The 19,544-nt window shown below is 40.8% G+C and overlaps 1 protein-coding gene across 3 annotated transcripts in view; it reads right to left on the reverse strand.

Moving 5' to 3' along the window:
• Positions 1 to 9,510: 9,510 nt before the first annotated feature.
• cfap36 (cilia and flagella associated protein 36) overlaps positions 9,511 to 19,544 on the reverse strand; it is a 105,972-nt gene continuing 95,938 nt past the window's right edge. For all 3 annotated transcript variants that reach the window (XM_080200407.1, XM_080200405.1, XM_080200406.1), the window contains one exon: positions 9,511 to 17,779. In XM_080200407.1, the coding sequence (XP_080056533.1) occupies positions 17,696 to 17,779 (84 nt within the window). In that variant the 3' untranslated portion in view covers positions 9,511 to 17,695. The remainder of the gene's footprint in view (positions 17,780 to 19,544) is intronic.

Raw genomic sequence — 19,544 nt, forward strand, 5'->3', positions numbered from 1 at the left:
CCAGGAGTCTCTCCTGCCATTCGCATATTTTGGAAGGATTTTACAGGTTGATTAACTTACTGCCCACATTATAAACACAACTTCCTTGATCATCAAGTCCTGGAGTGGGACTTGAACTTGGAGCTTCTGGCTCAGAAGCAAGAATGCTACTCGGTATGCCAGTGAGGTCAGTGTTTGATATATCAGGAGGTTTTGCTTGATCATTTTCAGAATCGAAGAGCAATCTCAAACATACGATATTTATTCAAATTATTCATATCAGTCAGGAAATGAAGTCTGTGTGTTTACAATATTACAATGTGGACAGAAACAACGTTTATTAGCATTTGCAAATAAGAATGTGAAATTGCTGCTTATGTAAATTTGACCTAAGTTTATTTCATAATGAAGTCACCTTCCAGGCATATATTACAATGTCAGTTGTATCATATATGTTGGGGTGGCAGGTAGTTACTTCATAAATTGCCTCATCACATCCTCAATATGCCCCAAAATGTCAAAGAATTATGTTTGAAGTGTAGTTACTGCAGTTATGATTGTGTGGCAGACAATTAGCATAGAACAAGATCCCAAAGACTTGCCAGAGGGTTTGGTATTTTTGAAGATAAAAGTATTGAGCATAAGGAGAGCTCATTCTTTGAATAGTGCTTTGTTCTTTTTACATTTGCCTCAGCTGACAGATCAGGCCATAGCTTTGGAAACATTAGTGATGAGCCACAGTTATAGTAAGCACCAGTTCTGAATGAAGAAGATAAGGAAGGGTCATGTGCCAGTGTATTCTTGAAGATTCCACTGCCTTTGGAATTTAAAGCTCCCTGTAAAACAGAACTAGATGTGGCTTAATAACCTACAGCCTGGATTTGCAACCAAATTACAAATATTGTTGTGACCTGGTGGTTTCTCGTCCAAAGGGAGAGATGGCATGCCTTAAGAGTGGGAAAATTTCATTTACAACCCTTTAATAGCATGCATTTAATATAAGTGCTAGCTGACATGTTCCTACCCAAGGATTAATTTGGGGCATCAGGAAACATAATTTGTTAGCTTGGCGGTGTTAATTTTTTTAAATTGCTGCTAACAGGTTTAATGCTTGCACTCACTGGTAGGTAAATATCTTTGGTGGTCTTGTGCTATGTAGAATGTGTTTAGTTGATGAGCATTTTCTCAGCTTCCAGCAGAATCCTTTCTTGATTTATCTGGTTATCTGTTACAGTTCACATGGAAAAACTAGGAATTTTTCAGGCAGAGAACCCAAATCAAAGGCACTTAGTCCTGCAATTCCCTTCTTACAGGAATGGGGTGGGGGGTGGAGGTGGGGTGGTCATGGCCTGGGTAGGAGAGTTGGTGCAGACTTGATAGGCCTCTATAGGCTGGAGCTTGGATTAGGTTACACAATGAGGAAAATGTTTATAATTATTGCAATTTTAGTACTAGAAATGTTTAATCAGATGGGTAATAATCACTGGATTAAAACCTTTATCTGAATACACAGAGCATTTGCATCAAAACAGATGAATTGATAGTGCAAGTAGAAAAATGAGTATGATATGCTCGTCATTACCCACATTTGCAAAATAATCAGTTGAGACCTGAATATTCCAAGGTATTTGACATTGCAGAAGGAAGAGAAAGTGAGGTATAACGGAGGCTTGTAAGCAATAATTGTGGGAGATTTTGATCCTATCGAACAAATTAATTGGTAGAGGTTACCTGGAGGATAAGTTCGTTGACTGTATTTAGGGAAGTTTCTTCGAATAATATATTCTGGAACCAATCGGGCAGCAAGCTATTTTAGATCTGGTAACATGCAATGAGACAGGATTAATTGATCTCATAGTAAAGGATACTGTAGGCCAGTGGTTCCCAACATTCTATCTCTGTTGGCCCACCTTATACTTTAAAAAAACTTGAGGCCCACCTCTGATATTCGTGAGCTCTTCCTGAAAGCACCCCAAGGTGCCATATAATGCAATTTTCATTAGTTTAAGAAGTTTCAGTGGAAGCATTATTATCATTTCATGTAAAATACAATATTTCTATTCAAAATGTAAATAAATTAATTGGTTTCAGTGGTTTGAAACTTAAATTGAAAACAATCTCCAAGCCCCATGTAGTCCCTGCCTGAATGTAGTAAACAGTCAGAAGTCTCAACACCAGGTTAAAGTCCAATAGGTTTATTTGGTAGTAAACATTTTTAACCTGGTGTTATAAGACACCAGGTCAAAGGCATTTGGCCTCTGATCTTCAGGTAAGCGTTCTCCAAGGTGGCCTTCATGACACACAACAGCAGAGTTGCTGAGCAGAGACTGATAGCCAAGTTCTGTACACAGGAGGATGGCCTCAACTGGGATCTTGGATTCATGTCACACTATCTAACTCCCGTGACTTGCCTGAACTTGCAACATCTCACTTATTCACTGTCCTGTCTGGAGACAATACACGCCTCTTTAACCTATGCCTAATGCTATCTCCACTCACATTTTCTGCATCTTGAATAGCAGGTTAGCCGTAAAGACTTGCATTCTAATCGGTATTCTGTAAACTGTGTGTGCCTTTTATATGCTCTGGTTGAGACCAGAACTTGCCACTCACCTGATGAAGGGGCAAACCCCAAAAGCTTGTGGGTTTACTATCAAATAAACTGGTTGGACTTTAACCTGGTGTTGTGAGACTTCTTATTGAATTAGTCTCTGCAGGACTGCACAGCTGTTAATCAAACATAACAAATGAAAACCGCAAAAGTCTTGACGTTGTGCCCAGATCAGGATCTATATACACACAGACAGACACACACAAACACACATATAATCGTGCATACCTGAATTTAACATTCCTAAGCTTATCTTTTAGTTGGAACGCTTTGTTTTTAGAAGGAATGATGCTGTCTATCCTGCTTATTGAAGAATCTGAGCTCCTATCCATAATCAATTTCTTCTTGTTCCTCATGTAAAGCTTGAGATTTCAAGCCCTCCATAATGAGAATCTAATCCAGGTCCCCAGGAATTGGATATTAGGGCAGGAGTGGTAGAAAATCCTATTTGTGTCCAATGCAAACAAGGCAACAGCTGCAACTCAGCTCCACAGAACTGGGGGCCGGGGAGCGGGGGGGGAGCAGGTGCCCACCTTGAGGCTACACTAGCTAGTGTGAGTAGGAGGAATCCTAAAACTAGAGCTAACCCATTCAACAGTAATGCCAGGTGCACCCCTCACAAGAAGACTAAAATCTGGAGTCCACACAGTTCCAGTTACCTGTCAATCACGTTGTGCAGGAGCCAGTTTCCACTTCCAAACAAGAGACCGCAGCTGGATGGTGAATTACAGAAAGGAACCAGAGAGAGAAAATCAAAATGTTATAGTTCTCAACAACTACAAAAAGCCTGCAACTTTTGCATCAAAAGCTCACAGGTAGATGAGAATCAGTGGCTCTCTTATGAAAACATAATTATATACTCACTGCTCTCCTGAATCCTACGCCATGTCTGCCACACCTCCATTCCTCCCTCTCCCTGTTCTCAGAACCACACTCCCAGTCCTAGGTTTTTTTTTCCCCTCTGGTCCTGCAACGCACAGTTTAAAACCCACAGGGAACATATTGTGACTAGGTAGAGCCACATTCATAAGCTTTACGATATAATGGCACTGCAGTTGGGAACCATTGCTCTAAACAAGGCTGAGTAAAACGTGATAGAATTTAGTATTCAGTTTGAGGGTGAAAATGTTGAATCTGAAACTAGTATTTTCCCTTCACTATTGTCTTTATGTAAACAGTTGGCTCAAATGGAGTGCAGAAAGGTAAACTGGTAGATTGAGTGGTATTTATTCCCTATATATTTCATAACTCAAGTTTTTCAAAAAAGATGCTACAAGAAGGATCCATCTGTAATTAAATGGAGTTGATATAAAAGTGAAAGATGATGTACAATGCTGCAAAAATTATTAGTAGTAGGACATTTTAGAAAAATCATAACACTATCAAGCGGACTTAATAGTATTTTGTAAAAGGAAAAGTGTTTAATTTTATTGAGTTCTTTGAGGATGAAACAAGCAGGGTAACTAAACGACAATCACTAGATGTTATGCACTTGGTTTTCCAAGAAGCATTTGATATGATGCCATATAAAAGATTACTATGCAGGAAAAGACCTTTTGGTATTGGCAGTGATATATTAGTGTGGATAGAGGATTGGTTAACTATTAAGGAAGATCCTTCAGGATAAATGGTGAATTGGTGGAGTGCTGCAGGCACACAGTCTGGGGCCTCAAGTATGTCTGTGTTAATGACTTGGATTAAGGCATTCAGTTATATTGTCAGATTTACTGATGGTATAAAGATAATTAGGAAAACAAGTTGGATGGAATATACACAAATTGGTTGAGTGGGCAAGTGTTTGTCAGATGGGATATAATGTAGCAAAGTATGAGCTTGTCCACTTTGGCTGAAACAGAACATTATTTAAATGGAAAGAGATTTCAGGTGCTACAGGACAGAGAGCTGTGTCCTTGTGCATGAATCACAAATTAGCATGTAGGTACAGCAAGTAATTAGGAAGGCTAGTGGAATGTTGCCTTTTATTGGCAAGGGAGATTCAGACAGACACAAGTCTTCTGACCCTTGTACAGCAATTTCAGAGAAGGGTATATCCTTGAACAGCAGAAATAAACCTAGTCTCTGGCAGATTCCCAGATTTTGGAGCCTCAGCTGCTACTTTCCACAGTTCCCAAAAAAAATTAAGCTTAAGTTCTTTGTGCAAATCTGGCTGTACCCAGTCACAATGATTTGTTCCCTATCAGTCACCCTATTCTGCAAAACTCCAGGGAAACAATAAGAACAGCATTAGTTCAAATTAAAACAACCATTCGATCAATTAGGAACAACTATGCTGCTACAGGAACAATACAGAATGCTGGTTTTGGACAGAATGGCACCAATAATACAAAAAAGCTGCTAACATAAATCCTGCACAAGATACATGACTCAAATACATTTCTTAAAAGCACAGTTTTATCTGAGGGTTTCAATCTCACCTTCTAAGTTTAGACTCACCTGGATTTTTAAGTACATGAGCATTAATTTGCAAATAAAAATTTCAGATCTTTGCTCAAGCCAAGCAGAACAGCATTGCTCCAAAAGAGAGACCCTTTGTCACAACAGCCAGGAGTACTGATTCACTGTTCAACTGCCACCTTTCATCTTCAGTTCTTCTCTTGGGCACATTTCACTTAAACTCCAATTCTTGTAGCCCTTTTAACTTGAAGCCCATTTCTTTGCTTTCTTTTAAATGGGACCTAGTCCTGTCCCTTTCAGTCTTTGCCACTCATCTGGGGCACTTGCTGGCTGACTGCATTGATCCTGACTGCAATGATCTCCCAAAATACTTGAGACTCCCATCCTTGTTATTATGTGGGAATAAATGTGATGAGCAGCAGAACATCCTGTATCTCAAGTGCTGCAATATCCACAGACTGCTAACATAGTGCATAGGGTCACAAAAAAGGATTTCATAGATTTATCAAAAGACCTTTACAAAACTTATTTTCTAATGAGCAGGATAGATAAGGGAGAATGTATTTGGATTTGCAGAAGACATATGGTAAAACGTTACCAAGGTTGCAAAACACGATTAGGCCTCATGGAATGAGGAATAATTTTGTAAATATCGCATTTATGTTAATCTTCTAAAAAGTTTTTTAATTCAGGGAAGATTAAAGTTGCAACAAAAAGATAATTAAAATGTTGGGTTTTGGAAATTCCCCAAACATCCTAAGAAATTGCAGTTCAAAAGATGATTGATCCACGTTTGTTTAATAAAGTCAGAATAGAGAGAGCTATAGAAGAGCCGCTGGGCTTAATTTACTAAAGAACTGGTGATGTCATGTCTGCAATGCTTTCAATAAGTACCATCCTGAGAGATTTATTTTTAATTTTGGAAGCCAGAGCTAAACTAGCTTAAAAGCATTCAGTAAATTCTGAACAGTTATAAAAGCCCATTTAGTTCATCAAACCAAAAAAGAAATTGTAACTGAGGGAAAATTAACCTAAAGATCAGTTTGAGGACATCGCAGGGCATGCCATGTTGTCATAGAAATATGTTAGTTTAGGGGTATTCTTGGTCTGAATTTATTAAGGGGAACAATTCTCCCAGCCTGCTGTGCTGCTAGATCAGTGCAGTGAGCTGGGAGACATTAGCAGAGGCCATTAAGTGCACTCCCTATTGGGTGCCACGGCCTCCACGCATCTCCGGGGCCAGGATTCCTGGCGTCATCAGATCAGCACTGGAAAGCAGAGCTGATTTAGATATTTAAATTCTGATTTTAACATTATTAGAGGGCTCAGGGACTGAAGTCTCCAGGCCCGCTAGTAACCCCACGCCCCCGTCCCCAGGAGTTGCTCACTCCAGCAGATTCACAACAGCTCCAGGAGCTGGTGACCCAACCCTGCAGGAATGAAAGGAGGCCATGGGAGGTAAAGGGGTGCTCCTTTGGCAGTGCCAGCCTAGCCTCTTGGTGCTGCTCAACGGATGGCAATGCCATTGAGTGGGGCCAGAGAAGCAAGGCCTTTTGAGAGGATATCAGTGGGAGTTGGGGGTTCCACTGTCATTCTGAACTTGGGATCAGTAGGCAGAGAGAGGGGAAGGAAGAGGCTGATTGGGGCTGGGCATTGGGGTGGAGTGAGGGTTGGCACTGCCACCAGGTTTGTGGGTAGAGGAGAACAGGGCTGGCGAGTAGGGGGTACATTGGTGCTGGTCCAGAGAGGTCCAGGAGGCTAGTGATCGGGATGGAAGTTTGGGGGGGGGGGGGGTCGAGGGACAGTGATGTGGGGTCACAGAGCTGATTGAGCTGGCCAGCGATTGGGAGTCCAGCAGTGGACTCCCAATCGCTGGCCGATCTCTGCTATGACAGATCAGCGCATGTGCATGCCAGCTACGCTGCCGACTTCTCAGAAGGAATAGGCCCTGCCTATTTTAGAGTGAATCTCCCTGAGGCACTCTGCCATGCTCAAAGTGTGGGAGATTCATTTTGAAAATCCTGCTGAAAAAAATCCGTGGGAGTTACTCGTGTTTTTAATCAAACTCAACACTTAGAAATTTTTTGGGAGAATCCCAGCCAAGGTGTTTGCTGAGAGTTGTAGCTTGTGTTTTGTATGGTTTGCAGCTCAGAGAGAAGATAGTCAAAATAAATGACAGACATGCAACATGTAAGAAATCCTTAATTATGCTGGCTGCTTTTCTGAGGCGGGCGAAGTGTAGACAGTGTCAGTGGGTATTTAACTTAACATTCACTTAACGATCTGTACTCCAAAATCCAGTTCACCTTTTCCAAAAGACCTGTTTGACCAGACTTTCTGCTCAACTTTTAGCTGTTACGTCCTTGCCAGGATTTTGGACCAACACCTTTTGGTTTTCTCTGCTTCGACTGGTTTGCATTGTTTCAAAGGACCACAATACCTTCAACTTCCAAATCTCAGATTATTAAAATTACTTCAAACTTTCTGGATACCTTTGAAGATTTGCTTCCTCTTTTAAATCCAGTTAAATGCAATTATACTTTGACTCTGAGCACATGGTTCCATTTTTCTTGAATTCTTCTGAACCATACCTTGGTCTCTGTTCACTTAACTTCAGTTCTTTGAAATCTTCTTTCTGTCACAGATCCTGGGTCTGTGGACTGTCCACCAGTCCCTCAGGCTTTCTTGTGCTTTACTCCATCGTGCAGCTCTTCTACCTTCAAGCAGAGCTGAGACAGCTGTCCTCTTGCACTCCCCCTGTCTCCAACTGCTTTAACTGAACCTAAAGCACAAAAGGGACCTATCACCCCACAGGGCCTCTCTAGTTACCAAGGAACAACATTTATTTTTCATGATGATGCTTTCTAAACACAATGGGGACGGTCTTACCAAAAATTTTGAAGTGCCAAATGTGTGAAAATGGGAGAGTCGTGGTCATTTTTGGGCGAGATCTCAGCCATTGTATGGAACAGAGAAAAAATTGAGGGAAAGTGTGATTCTCACCAATAGGGGGAGTAGGTGGAGCCTATTCACACTGAAAAGCCAGCTGCTGGCTCTTAGGGATGCCCCAATTTTCCAGTGCACTGGGAGATCTGTCACTCTTTCCCCACCGCTCCCCCCAATCGCTGGTCCTGATCCCCACCCCCTTGGCATTGCCTGGTGAGCACTGCCAGAGTAGCATTGCCCAAGAGGCACTACCCACCTCTGTCTCCCAAACACATTTGGGGGGGGGAGGGGCTTCAATGCCTCCGGTCCCACTAACAAGGCCATCACATCAGATTCCTGTTGATGGGGACCATGCGATGAGGACTTCACCGACAAGGTCGTTAAGGAAAGTGTACCCAGGGAATTGGATCCAGGACTAATAATATTAAAATAACCTGATAAATATTTAAATCAGCCTCAAGCCTGGGAAGGTGAGAAACCATGCACAGATCGGATTTTTTGCCTCTCGCCCAATCGTACAGGCTTGCCACACTGATCGACCAGCATGGTGAATTGGTAAGATCATCCCCCCCCGCAGTAGCATCTTGGCAAGAATTGAAACTACTCCACACAACCATCTTTGTTTAGAATGAAATCTAACTTCAGTTCTCTTCCTGGCATAGGTAGGTTAAATTCAACCTACCTAAAACTATACCTTATTTCTGCTATTAACCCATACAATATTAATCCCTTAAAACTACCTTTGGTTTCCTAACAGTAAGATTATGGCAAATTCCCTACATATAGGCCAACACCAGGCCAGCTGCATTGAAGAAAACTTGGGTCTTACCCTTTGGGTTAATGAAATCACTGAAATCCAAGAAAAGGATAATTTTAATAAAACAGTACTTGTAAATGGAGTCAGGAGGAACAAGAAATGTTCTTTCTGGCTCTATTGCAATGCAGTGTACAAGACCAATGCTGTCACTGCACCCCCTTCTCTGCCACCATCACCCTCCAAAACCTTTTTCTTCCTCGACTCATCTGAGTTGCCTCCCTACCAACCAATCACTTGCCCTTCTCCCACCCCTTCCGCATGTAGAACCTACCTGAGGGTAAATGAAATTCTCTGCCAACAAGTTGCCCAGGGAGACTTAGTAGGTTTTTGCAGTTAGCTTGTCTGTTTGCTGCATGTACCAGTTTACGTGTCAAACCCAATGATAATAAATCCTGGCCCATACTTGGTAAGCTTCTGATTTTACAATCTACAGCATCTAACAATGCTAATATACAATACATTGATGGAATGCATGTTCATTTTTAACAGTACTGATCACAGTACTATACATATTTTGATTTGAAACAATTTGTTTGAATTCTAAACAAACACTTCAAGTAATATCTATTAAATGATTGCAAGATCACCAGTAGGTCTATGAAGTGTCTCCTGCCCAATATATGCCATAGAATTTAATTTGGAAAAAAGTGTTGCCAGCTGCTTTTATAGAACTCTGTCCAACATTTCATGAAATCTTGAATACCAAAGATACAAACAAAATAACTGTGTCTGTACAGGTGAGTGCTTTGTAGCTTTTTGCAGCCTTTTTTAATTTGCCATCAAGATGCAATACAGTAAAACACAATTACTGTGTATAAAGGAAGTTCTGTGAAATACAATATACTTACAAATCACAAGCAGGCAAATAAAATTGGTGTATATTGTGACATTCAGCTATTAAAGTAGGGATGGGAATGCTACAACAGCAATTTCTTCTTTTCTCTCAATCAGCTATAAATAGTTTGTATTCTGGAAGGTGCAAATTAAGGCTATTCACTCTAATTGTCTTTATCCACTCCCTTCCAGAAGCTTGGGCTACCAGCACATAAGGTAGAATAGATATTATACACTTATTCTCACCTTTGGTTGCCAGTATGTTACAGTGTGTGCCTCAATTTAGTCAAATTTATGCTCTATAAATGAACTTAAATTGCCTAAGCAGAGACCTTTTCTAATCACAATGTACATTAATAATTCAGTTAAGGCAAAAACATCAATTTACTGATTACACAAAGATGGGAAGAATTGCAACCAATCAAGATAAAGCTGATAATAGAGAGATCTGGTTAGTTGGATTAAGAAGTGGCAATTACTTTTCAATTTTGACAATGACAAAGTGATAAGATGAATTCAAAATAAATGGAATAATAAAGTAAATCGTGTTAGGTCTATGGAATGCAGCGCACAAGACAACAATGGGTATTGATGAGTGGCAATGATAAAAAAAATGACTCTTGGGTTATGTAGTGTAAGGTTATAGAACAGAAATTGTGGAGCAAACAAAGCTAACTTTTCTTAAAATGCTCCGTGAAGAACAGCAGTGACAAGAAATTATGGTCCTGCAGACCTCAATTTTCTATTCATTTCAATTCATAGAAAACCGAGATCTATATGCCTGTGACCTATCTGAGCTGCATGCAAAGGCCATTCCTCACTGGCAGTGCCTGATGATCAGGAATGCAATCTACCAAGGCTTTGTTTCACCCCTTGTGCAGTCCTGATAGACACCTTGCAGGAAAAGCATTATATTGCCAGGAAAAGTGTCACACTACTTTCCTGATATCAGACATTAAATACCAAATGAGGAAAAACTAGAAAAGCTGAATTTGTTTACACACAGAAAGAGGAAGTTTTAAGGTATTCAAAATCATTTAGGGTATGTACAAGATGAACATTGTGTGACTGTTTACTGTAGCCCCTGAGACTGGGGAAGAAGGAAGTTGAATGGATGGATCAGATGCAACAAATTCACGAAAGGTGATGAATGTTTGGAAGTGCGTGCCCAGGAAGTTTATCGAGGCTGACGTCATCTGTTAGACAGGTTCTGGTGAGAAAATCAGTTGTGTGTTATAGCTAGTAAACTGTGTTTTGAACTTGGAGCAGATTGTCATCTCTAGTCTTGTAGTGTCATGTTCCTCTGAAAGGCATCTACCACAATATCAGGCAAAACTGCAAACTTTCCACAGAACCTGTGCTACAAGGTCCAATTAATATGAAAATGTAAAAAAAACCAAGAAATACAAGAATCTTTAAAACACTGATGTAACTGGGAGTAAACATTTCCTTTGCCATCCTGCTGCATTCTCCATTATTTAACTTGTAAAAATTGGAAAGAGTGCCTGGTATTTAGAAAAACCTAAAGAAGCAGAAGCAAAAAATTAACATCTATCAGCCAGCTGCTGTTTCCTGAACTGCTGCTTTGCTGTCAAGAATAATCGGAAGCAAAAGGCTCAAGTTCGCTAGCAAATTTAAATGATCTCATGGAGGAGACCACCAGCTCCTGCACTTAGCTTTGTTACAAAGGCATAATGAGCGGTGGCTGGCTCCATCCTACATTTTGGCAGTTAGGAATTTCAGATGAGGACGTAATTCTTGCAAATGTATTACGTAATTACGTAATTATTACGTAATTAGTCTTATTACGTAATTCTTGCAAATCCATTCAAGGGTTATCTTTTTGTCACAAATACAATTTGCTCTGTATACAATCCATATGAGATGTGGAATACAGAGTAGAACTTTCAGTACCCTTTTCTTGACATTATGTTCACATTTAGTGTTAAATCCACCAGATACAGCACAAGATTTCTCTTAATCCAACTAAGAGGCACTTGTAATTTAGGTCCACTTTAGCTGTCAGGTGAGTTGACAGTAGGGTTAAAATTTCCCCCAAACTACGACAAGCGGAAGAGTCGCCAGATGGTGGCAAATATTGGAAAACTCATCCATAATGGGCCAACATCTGAATTAATTGTGACAGATTTGGAAGTGTCCAAACTGCTGTGGTGAAGCAGCAGAGTGATTTTAATATGCTAATGAGCCTCTGCTCCTCTGATTTTGGCAACTAAAGGGAGGCGGGAGCTGGCAGCGCATTAAGTGGTAAAGTGGTTTGTGAGGACTAGGAATATTTCCCCTAGCCCCTCAAGCAAATATGCTGCAATTGATAATCTAGTCTCACCAGGAAAACCCTGCTTCCCATCAAATGCTCCATCCTGTGTCACCACCTCCCAACCACACTTCTGACCCCGCCACCTCACCCCGACTCAGCCAAGCCAGATTTTTCATCCCTCTTTGCTGCATTGCTCCTAAGGCTCTGCACTGTGACCTGATCTTTTCTAATGCTGCTTTTTTGATGTGTACAAGGCCAGCTGCCCAGTGGGAAATTGAGTGAAATATGCTGATAAGGCACTGGCAAATTGTATGTTCCTGGTTGTTTCCCCTCTTGCAAACATCCCCCACCTCCCTTATTCTCAATGTATCTTTGTAACGTTAATTTGAACCACTAACTTCTCCACAGGTTAATTTTAACTTCAGGAAACAAGTGAATTGTGATTCATCACCTAGACCAATTAAACTAACAAAGGTCATCTTACATTCTGCAATTATTTCTAATAATTCAACTGCACAATAAGTAAAATAACATACAAGGACTTAATTCAGAAGTCTGCATCTTTCCTGTGGGGTCTGGAGTCTTTCTGCTAGCCCCAACTGTATCAAGCATTACAAGCTAGAAAGACAAATGAGTAATATCTATGCCACAAGGTGAAAGTTTAAGATTGATTATTTAGGCGCAGACCATAACTTCCTCAATTGCTTGCAAAATCCTAGTCTAAAATCAAGTTTTGCATGATGTACAATGAATATCTCAACATCCCTCAGAACATATTATCCTCATCCAAAGAATAGGGTATATCCATATTAACTCTACTGATTCAATGGAATTAGTTATGTTAGAACAAAGAATAAAGAACAAAGAACAACACAGCACAGGAAACAGGCCCATTTTAACACTCAGTCAGTGCCTCATTCCAATCCTTCTTCTACCCACGACTTTTGTCTACATCTCATGGACTCCACAATGAAGGGGTGCAAATTTAGAGAATTATATGTGCGCCAGATTAAGGCAGATTTAATTTAGGGACAATTTATTAACACCAATCAGCCTAAAAGCACATTTTTGGGGCGTGGGAGGAAACAGGAGCACCCGGAGAAAATCCATGCAAGCACAGGGAGAATATGCAAACTCCCACAGACACCGACCCAAGCCGGAGATCCGACCCGGGTCCCTGTAACTGCACAGCAAACAGTGGTAGTCACTGAGCTGTCGTGTTGCCCATCAATTGGTCCAGTTTAAGTTTACACTAACAATGTGAAGCACTAGGCAACTCTTGAAGTAACATCCAAAAGCAGCCCTCGCACGACCCACTGCGTGTATACCCCTTGTTGGCCAACAAGGCGGGCCGAATCGCCTGTGGATGTAAAAAAGAGACATCAGTAAACATACAACAGACATTAACAGAATATCCCCAGTAGCTCCAACGTAAAAGACAGGTGGAGCCATAAAATATGTTGGACAGCCTATAGGAATCTATTAATTCCCAAGAACGTCCTGAGGCTCTTGATCCTCAACTAGAACATTCTTTTGTATCCCTCCATCTCTAGTCTGCTCATGTGCCTATCTAGGTAAGCCTTAAACAACTGTAGTGTGCCTGCCTCCACTACCCTACTTGGCAGTGCATTCCAGGCCCCCACAACCCTCTGTGTGAAAAACCTCCCTCTGAATAACATCTGAATTATACCTCGCCCCTCTCATCTTAAGCCTGTGACCCCTCATGATTTTTGCATCCAACCTGGGAAAAAGCTTCCCATTGTTCACTCTATCTATACCCTTCATAATCTTATACACCTCTATTAGGTCTCCCCTCATTCTCCGTCTTTCCAGGGAGAACAACCTCAATTTACCCAATCTCTCCTCACGGATAAGACCCTCCATACAGGCAGCATCCTGGTAAACCTCCTCTGCACTCTCTCCAAGGCCTCCATGTCCTTCCGGTAGTGTGGCGACCAGAACTGCACGCAGTATTCCAAATGTGGTCTAACGTTCTATACAACTGCAACGTTAGACGCCAGCTTTTACACTCTAAACCCCTTCCTATATAGGCAAGCATACCATATGCCTTCTTCACCAACTTCTCCAGCTGTACTGCCACATTCAAGGACTTGTGAACTTGCACCCCTAGGTCCCTCCGTTTCTATACTCTTAATGGTCCTACCATTTATTGTATAACTCCCCCCAAATTAATTCTTCTAAAATGCATCACCTCGCATTTATCTGGATTAAATTCCATCTGCTATTTCACCGCCCAATTTACCAGCCTATCTATATCCTGCTGTATTGTCCAACATTGTTCATCACTATCAGCAAGTCCAGCCATCTTCGTGTCATCTGCAAACTTGCTGATCACACCAGTTACCCCCTCTTTCAAATCATTTATATATATTACAAATAGCAGAGGTCCCAGTACAGAGCCCTGCGGAACACCACTAGTCACAGACCTCCTGCTAGAAAAAGACTTTCCACTGCTACCTTCTGTCTCCTGTTACCAAGCCAGTTCTCAACCCATCTAGTCACCTGTCCTTGTATCCCATGAGCCTTAACCTTTTTCACCAACGTGCCATGAGGGACTTTGTCAAATGCCTTACTGAAATCCATATAGACGACATCCAGGGCTCTTCCTTTGTTAACCGTTTTTGTCACCTCCTCAAAAAATTCAACCAGATTTGTAAGGCACGACCTCCCCTTTACAAAGCCATGTTTTCTGTCAGTAATGAGATTGCTATGTTCTAAATGCGCATACATCCTATCTCTAAGAATCCTAACAACTTCCCTATCACTGACGTTAAGCTCACCAGCCTATAATTACCCAGGTTATCCCTACTACCCTTTTTAAACAACAGTACCACATTCGCTATCCTCCAATCCTCTGGGACCTCACCTGTGTCCAAAGAAGAGACAAAGATTTCTGTCAGAGGCCCAGCAATTTCATCTCTTGTCTCCCTGAGCAGCCTAGGATAAATGCCATCAGGCCCCAGAGATTTGTCAGTTTTAATGTTACCTAAAAACCCTAACACTTCCTCCCTTGTAATGGAAATTTTCTCCAACGGGTCAACAACTCCCTCCAAGACACTTCCAAACAACAAGTCCCTCTCCTTTGTGAATATTGATGCAAAGTATTCATTCAGGATCTCCCCCATTCCCTCGGGCTCTAAACATAGTTCCCCTCCTTTGTCCCTAAGAGGACCGATTTTTTCTCTAACTCTTTTGTTCCTAACATATGAATAAAATGCCTTTCGATTATCCTTAATCTTGTTTGCCAAGACCATTTTGTGATCCCTTTTCGCCCTTCTAACTCCCCGTTTGAGTTCCCTCCTACTCTCTCTGTATTCCTCCAAAGCTCTCTCTGTTCTCTGTTGCCTGGACCTAACATACGCCTCTCTTTTCTTTCTGATCAAGTCCTCAATAACCCTAGTTATCCACGGCTCTCTAATCCTACCTTTCCTATCCTTCCTCTTTACAGGCACATGTCTGTCCTGCAGCCTTATCAGTTGTCCCTTAAAAGACTCCCACATACCAGACATGGACTTACCCTCAAACATCCTCTCCCAATCAATGGCTAACAATTCCTGCCTAATCCGGCTATAGCTAGCCTTCCCCCAATTTAGCACCCTACACTTTGGACAACACTCATCCTTTTCCATTAGTATCCTGAAGTAGACAGAATTGTGGTCACTATTGGCCACATGTTCCCCTACTGAAACCTCGAACACCTGACCAGGCTCATTTCCCAGAAGTAGATCCAGTATAGCCCCCTCTCTAGTCAGGCTAGCTGCATACTGCTCCAAAGAGCCTTCCAGTACACATTTTACAAATTCCTCCCCATCCAGACCCCCAGCCCTAGGCATCTTCCAATCCACACCAGGGAAATTAAAGTCTCTCACTACAACACTATTCTTTCTGCACCTATCCAGAATTTCCTTACATATACGTTCTTCCACTCCTCGCAGGCTATTGGGCGGCCTATAGTATACCTCCAGCATAGTGATTGCACCCTTCCTGTTCCTGAGCTCCACCCACAGCGATTCATTGCATGACTCCTCTAAATTGTCCAACCACTGCACCGCTGTAATATGCTCCCTAACTAACAACACTACTCCCCCACCTCTTTTTGACCCTCCTCTGTCACGCCTGAAACACTTATACCCTGGAATATTTAGCTGCCAGTCCTGCCCTTCTTTTAACCACATCTCTGTCACTGCAACCACATCCAAATTCCGTGTTAGCATTAAGGCCTTACGTTCGTCTGTCTTACCCGTTACGCTCCTCGCGTTGAAGCAGACGCACTCCAGACCTCCAAGCCTACTCGGGTCCTCCTTCTCCAGGATGATCCTCTTCTCATCTAACCATACCGCAGCAACCAACTCGCCCCCAATCTCAGTGTCTACTGAGCTACTGGTTTCATTTCCAACCCCCCTCCACATTAGTTTAAACCCTGCCGAAACACTCCAGCTAAACTCCCAGCTAAGGTATTTGTGCCCTTCCCATTTAAGTGTGCCCCATCCTTCCTATACAGGTGCCATTCTGAAAACTTCCCAATGATCAACAAATATAAAACCCTCCTTCTTGCACCAATCTTTCAGCCATGCATTCAGTTGAAGGATCTCGCTGTTCCTAGCCCCGCTAGCACTGGGCACCGGTAGTAGTCCAGAGATTGCCACCCTAGAGGCCTTACTCTTTAGTCTAGCACCTATCTCCCTAAATTGCTTACGTATTACCCCCCCTGCTCTTCCTACATCCTTCTCACCTATACGCACAATCACGACTTTGTAGCTTTTAATAAAACTAACTCGCTTTTTGGAACTATTCACATAAAAACAAATACTTTGTCTAAATCAGACATTTAAAAACCTGTGGTTGCTTGCTCTGATAGATCTAAGGCTTGTAAATCTCTGTTTGTCTTCAATTGGTGCTTTAGCCATAAACAAAGAAGAACTACAATACCAAATTGGCAATTTGTCAAATTCTAGGTGGTTTTATATTAAACCCCAAATAAGGATTGAGGACTGACCACATTAATTGCACTTAACAAAAAACAGAAAAGGGAGATTTTGGAATGTAAAGGTTGCCCTACAGGTGAGATGACGCAGTGTAGTGATTTTCCTGGCCCCATCCCACCTCCAACAGCAATAAAACAAATGAAGAATTCAAACCGATCTCCCAAAAGGAAAAAGAATTGTGCCCAAGCAAGGTGTGTCACCTATTCACTATTTGGCTAAATACTGGAACAAATGGTAGGTTAACTGTTTTACAGCTGAAATAAAATAACACTTAACTATTAGATCTTGTACTTAAGAATTTGTTTAAAATATATTTTTAATTTAATAGAATTCCATGATGTTTTAAAAAATGACTCCCCCTCAAAACTCATCCTGTCAATTAGAACTGTCAGTTTCTTAATATTTGCAAAACACAGATTTGAGTGTATCTGGATTCCATGAACATGTAAGTCTTCTATGTTTATATCTGTTAATACTTTACACATCAGTTCTAAACTAGACCAAATAGTCTGAACAAACCCCAGTTTATTATACAAGCACATAGTGAATAATGAGATGGCTATAATTTCTGGTGTTTTACAGGCAATAGTTTTGAACTACAGTAAAGGTTATAGCTGACAGTACAAAATTCAACTACCATCACAGATAAGTTGCAAAGAATTTAATTTTGCTGTTATAGCCTGTAAATATTTGTAAATAGTCATAGTAAAGGGTAATACAGTACTGTTTGGACTTTAATGCAGTTGAATCATAGAACTCGAGTCAGAATATCAGGTTTTGGATCCTTCTTTAAGTGCGTCATCCACAACATTTTACTTTTTGATAACTTCTTGTTTAAGTTTTTCTGCCAAATGTTTCCTTTTCTGAATTTTCTGCTTTTCTTCCTCAGAAAGATTCTTAGATTAAAAAAAAATATAAATTAGTGTTCATTTTATTTCTGTATAAGCTAGAAAGTATAATTATACTCATCACAAGATTGTTATGTGCTATTTCCCTTTACAATACATGAAGATCCCTTCTTCATGTGCATCAGTCATTCTATAATAACCCCCAGTGAAATTTGTACAGCTGAAGGCATGCGGCAAGCTAGTAGGGATAAGACATGAAATAAGCCCTTTCTTTCCTTCCACTACCAACCAACTCCCTCAACAGTAGTAAGACTGTTTTGCAAAGTATTTCCTATAACAGCCTGTCTGAGAGCTGACAAGTCAAAGTTTACATGGCATGTTGGACCTTGAACGTGCAAAAAATTTAACAAATACATTTTGATCACTGATTTCATGATTTGAAGGCACAGCAGTCTTAAATATAGTCGTTTGGTACTTAAGTATTGCTGGAAAAGAAACTTTGTCAACACTTTTCATCTTGAACTCATTAGGACATTTATAAGAATACACAATAAGTTTATACTGCATAAGAAGAGAGTGCTGATTGCTTGGCAAGTGGACTTTGATTGGTAGCGGTGTTATCATGGAGAATACACCAGCTGATGGTGACTGACAGTTTAACTGCCAAGCATTGTTTGAAATTTAAACCAAGCAGCTTGATTCCTGATAGGTCAAGGCATTGCCCTGAGCACTCCGAAGAATGTGTTGAACATATCTGTTGTGCACAATACTTCTTGCAGCTGCCTAATTATTTGCTGTGCAGAAAATTTATCAAGAAAGTGAATGGAAACTGAAATAACAGGGTGAAATACAGAATCATGTTAAAAATAAAGCTTCAGAAAGGAAAACACAGAACGATTTCATAAAAGAACATTTATACACATTGGCCTTCAATTTTTATATCCTTTGGCTAGACTTTCAGAAATTTGAATTTAAATTGAGGTTTTTTTCAGCTTTTTAATTGTTTGCAATAACTAAAACTCAAAGTTAAATATCTCTCCCCTGCCCCGTTTCCTTCCCTCCTGTCCTGAACATTTACACAGCACCCATGGCATTTCATAGATCCAATCAATCCTTTTAAAAAGACAGACAAAAGAATCAAATTGATTTTAACAAATTAGTGTTACCAATATTCAGAGTTCTTGCTAACTTATTCTCAAACTGTAAATTCTAATTGGGCAAAGCAACCCAATTTATCCTTAGTCCCCATTTTAATTTGGGCATTATATCTGTTATTTTTAACTCCATTGACACAATTTACAAATTGGCAATAGCTGCTGCTATTCTCTTGATTTTCAATAGCCTGGGCCAGGTATATACCATAAAGGCTTGGTGATTTATCCATTTTGAGATCCACAGTATTTCTCAAATTTTTTTTTCCATTTAACTGACAATTGGCTCATTTCCTCCAGTACTTCACTTACATTCTCAGTTCCCTCTGTACATTAGGAAAACCTGATGTAAAAGTTTTATTTAATGTATAACCTTGTGCCGCATACACAGAGCACGATAATGATACTGAAGTGGACCTTAAATCTGATACTATGGTCCTGGTTTACCAGGCAGCAATGATCCCTGTGCATCGCTTTGGAGACTTGGACAACTTACAACAGGCACTTTAAAGCAGTGCAGAATTACCACCAGAGTGTCTTCATAAGATATTCAAAATCCGCAGACAAGAAGGACAGTACAATAGCAGGGTCTTCTCCCAAGCATTGAGGTGCTAATCACTTTGATACAACTGGGAAGGACACATACTTTCCAGACCCTGAAG

The sequence above is a fragment of the Carcharhinus amblyrhynchos genome, chromosome 12, assembly GCF_965287045.1.
Source record: "Carcharhinus amblyrhynchos chromosome 12, sCarAmb.v2.hapA, whole genome shotgun sequence".
Lineage (NCBI taxonomy): Eukaryota > Metazoa > Chordata > Chondrichthyes > Carcharhiniformes > Carcharhinidae > Carcharhinus > Carcharhinus amblyrhynchos.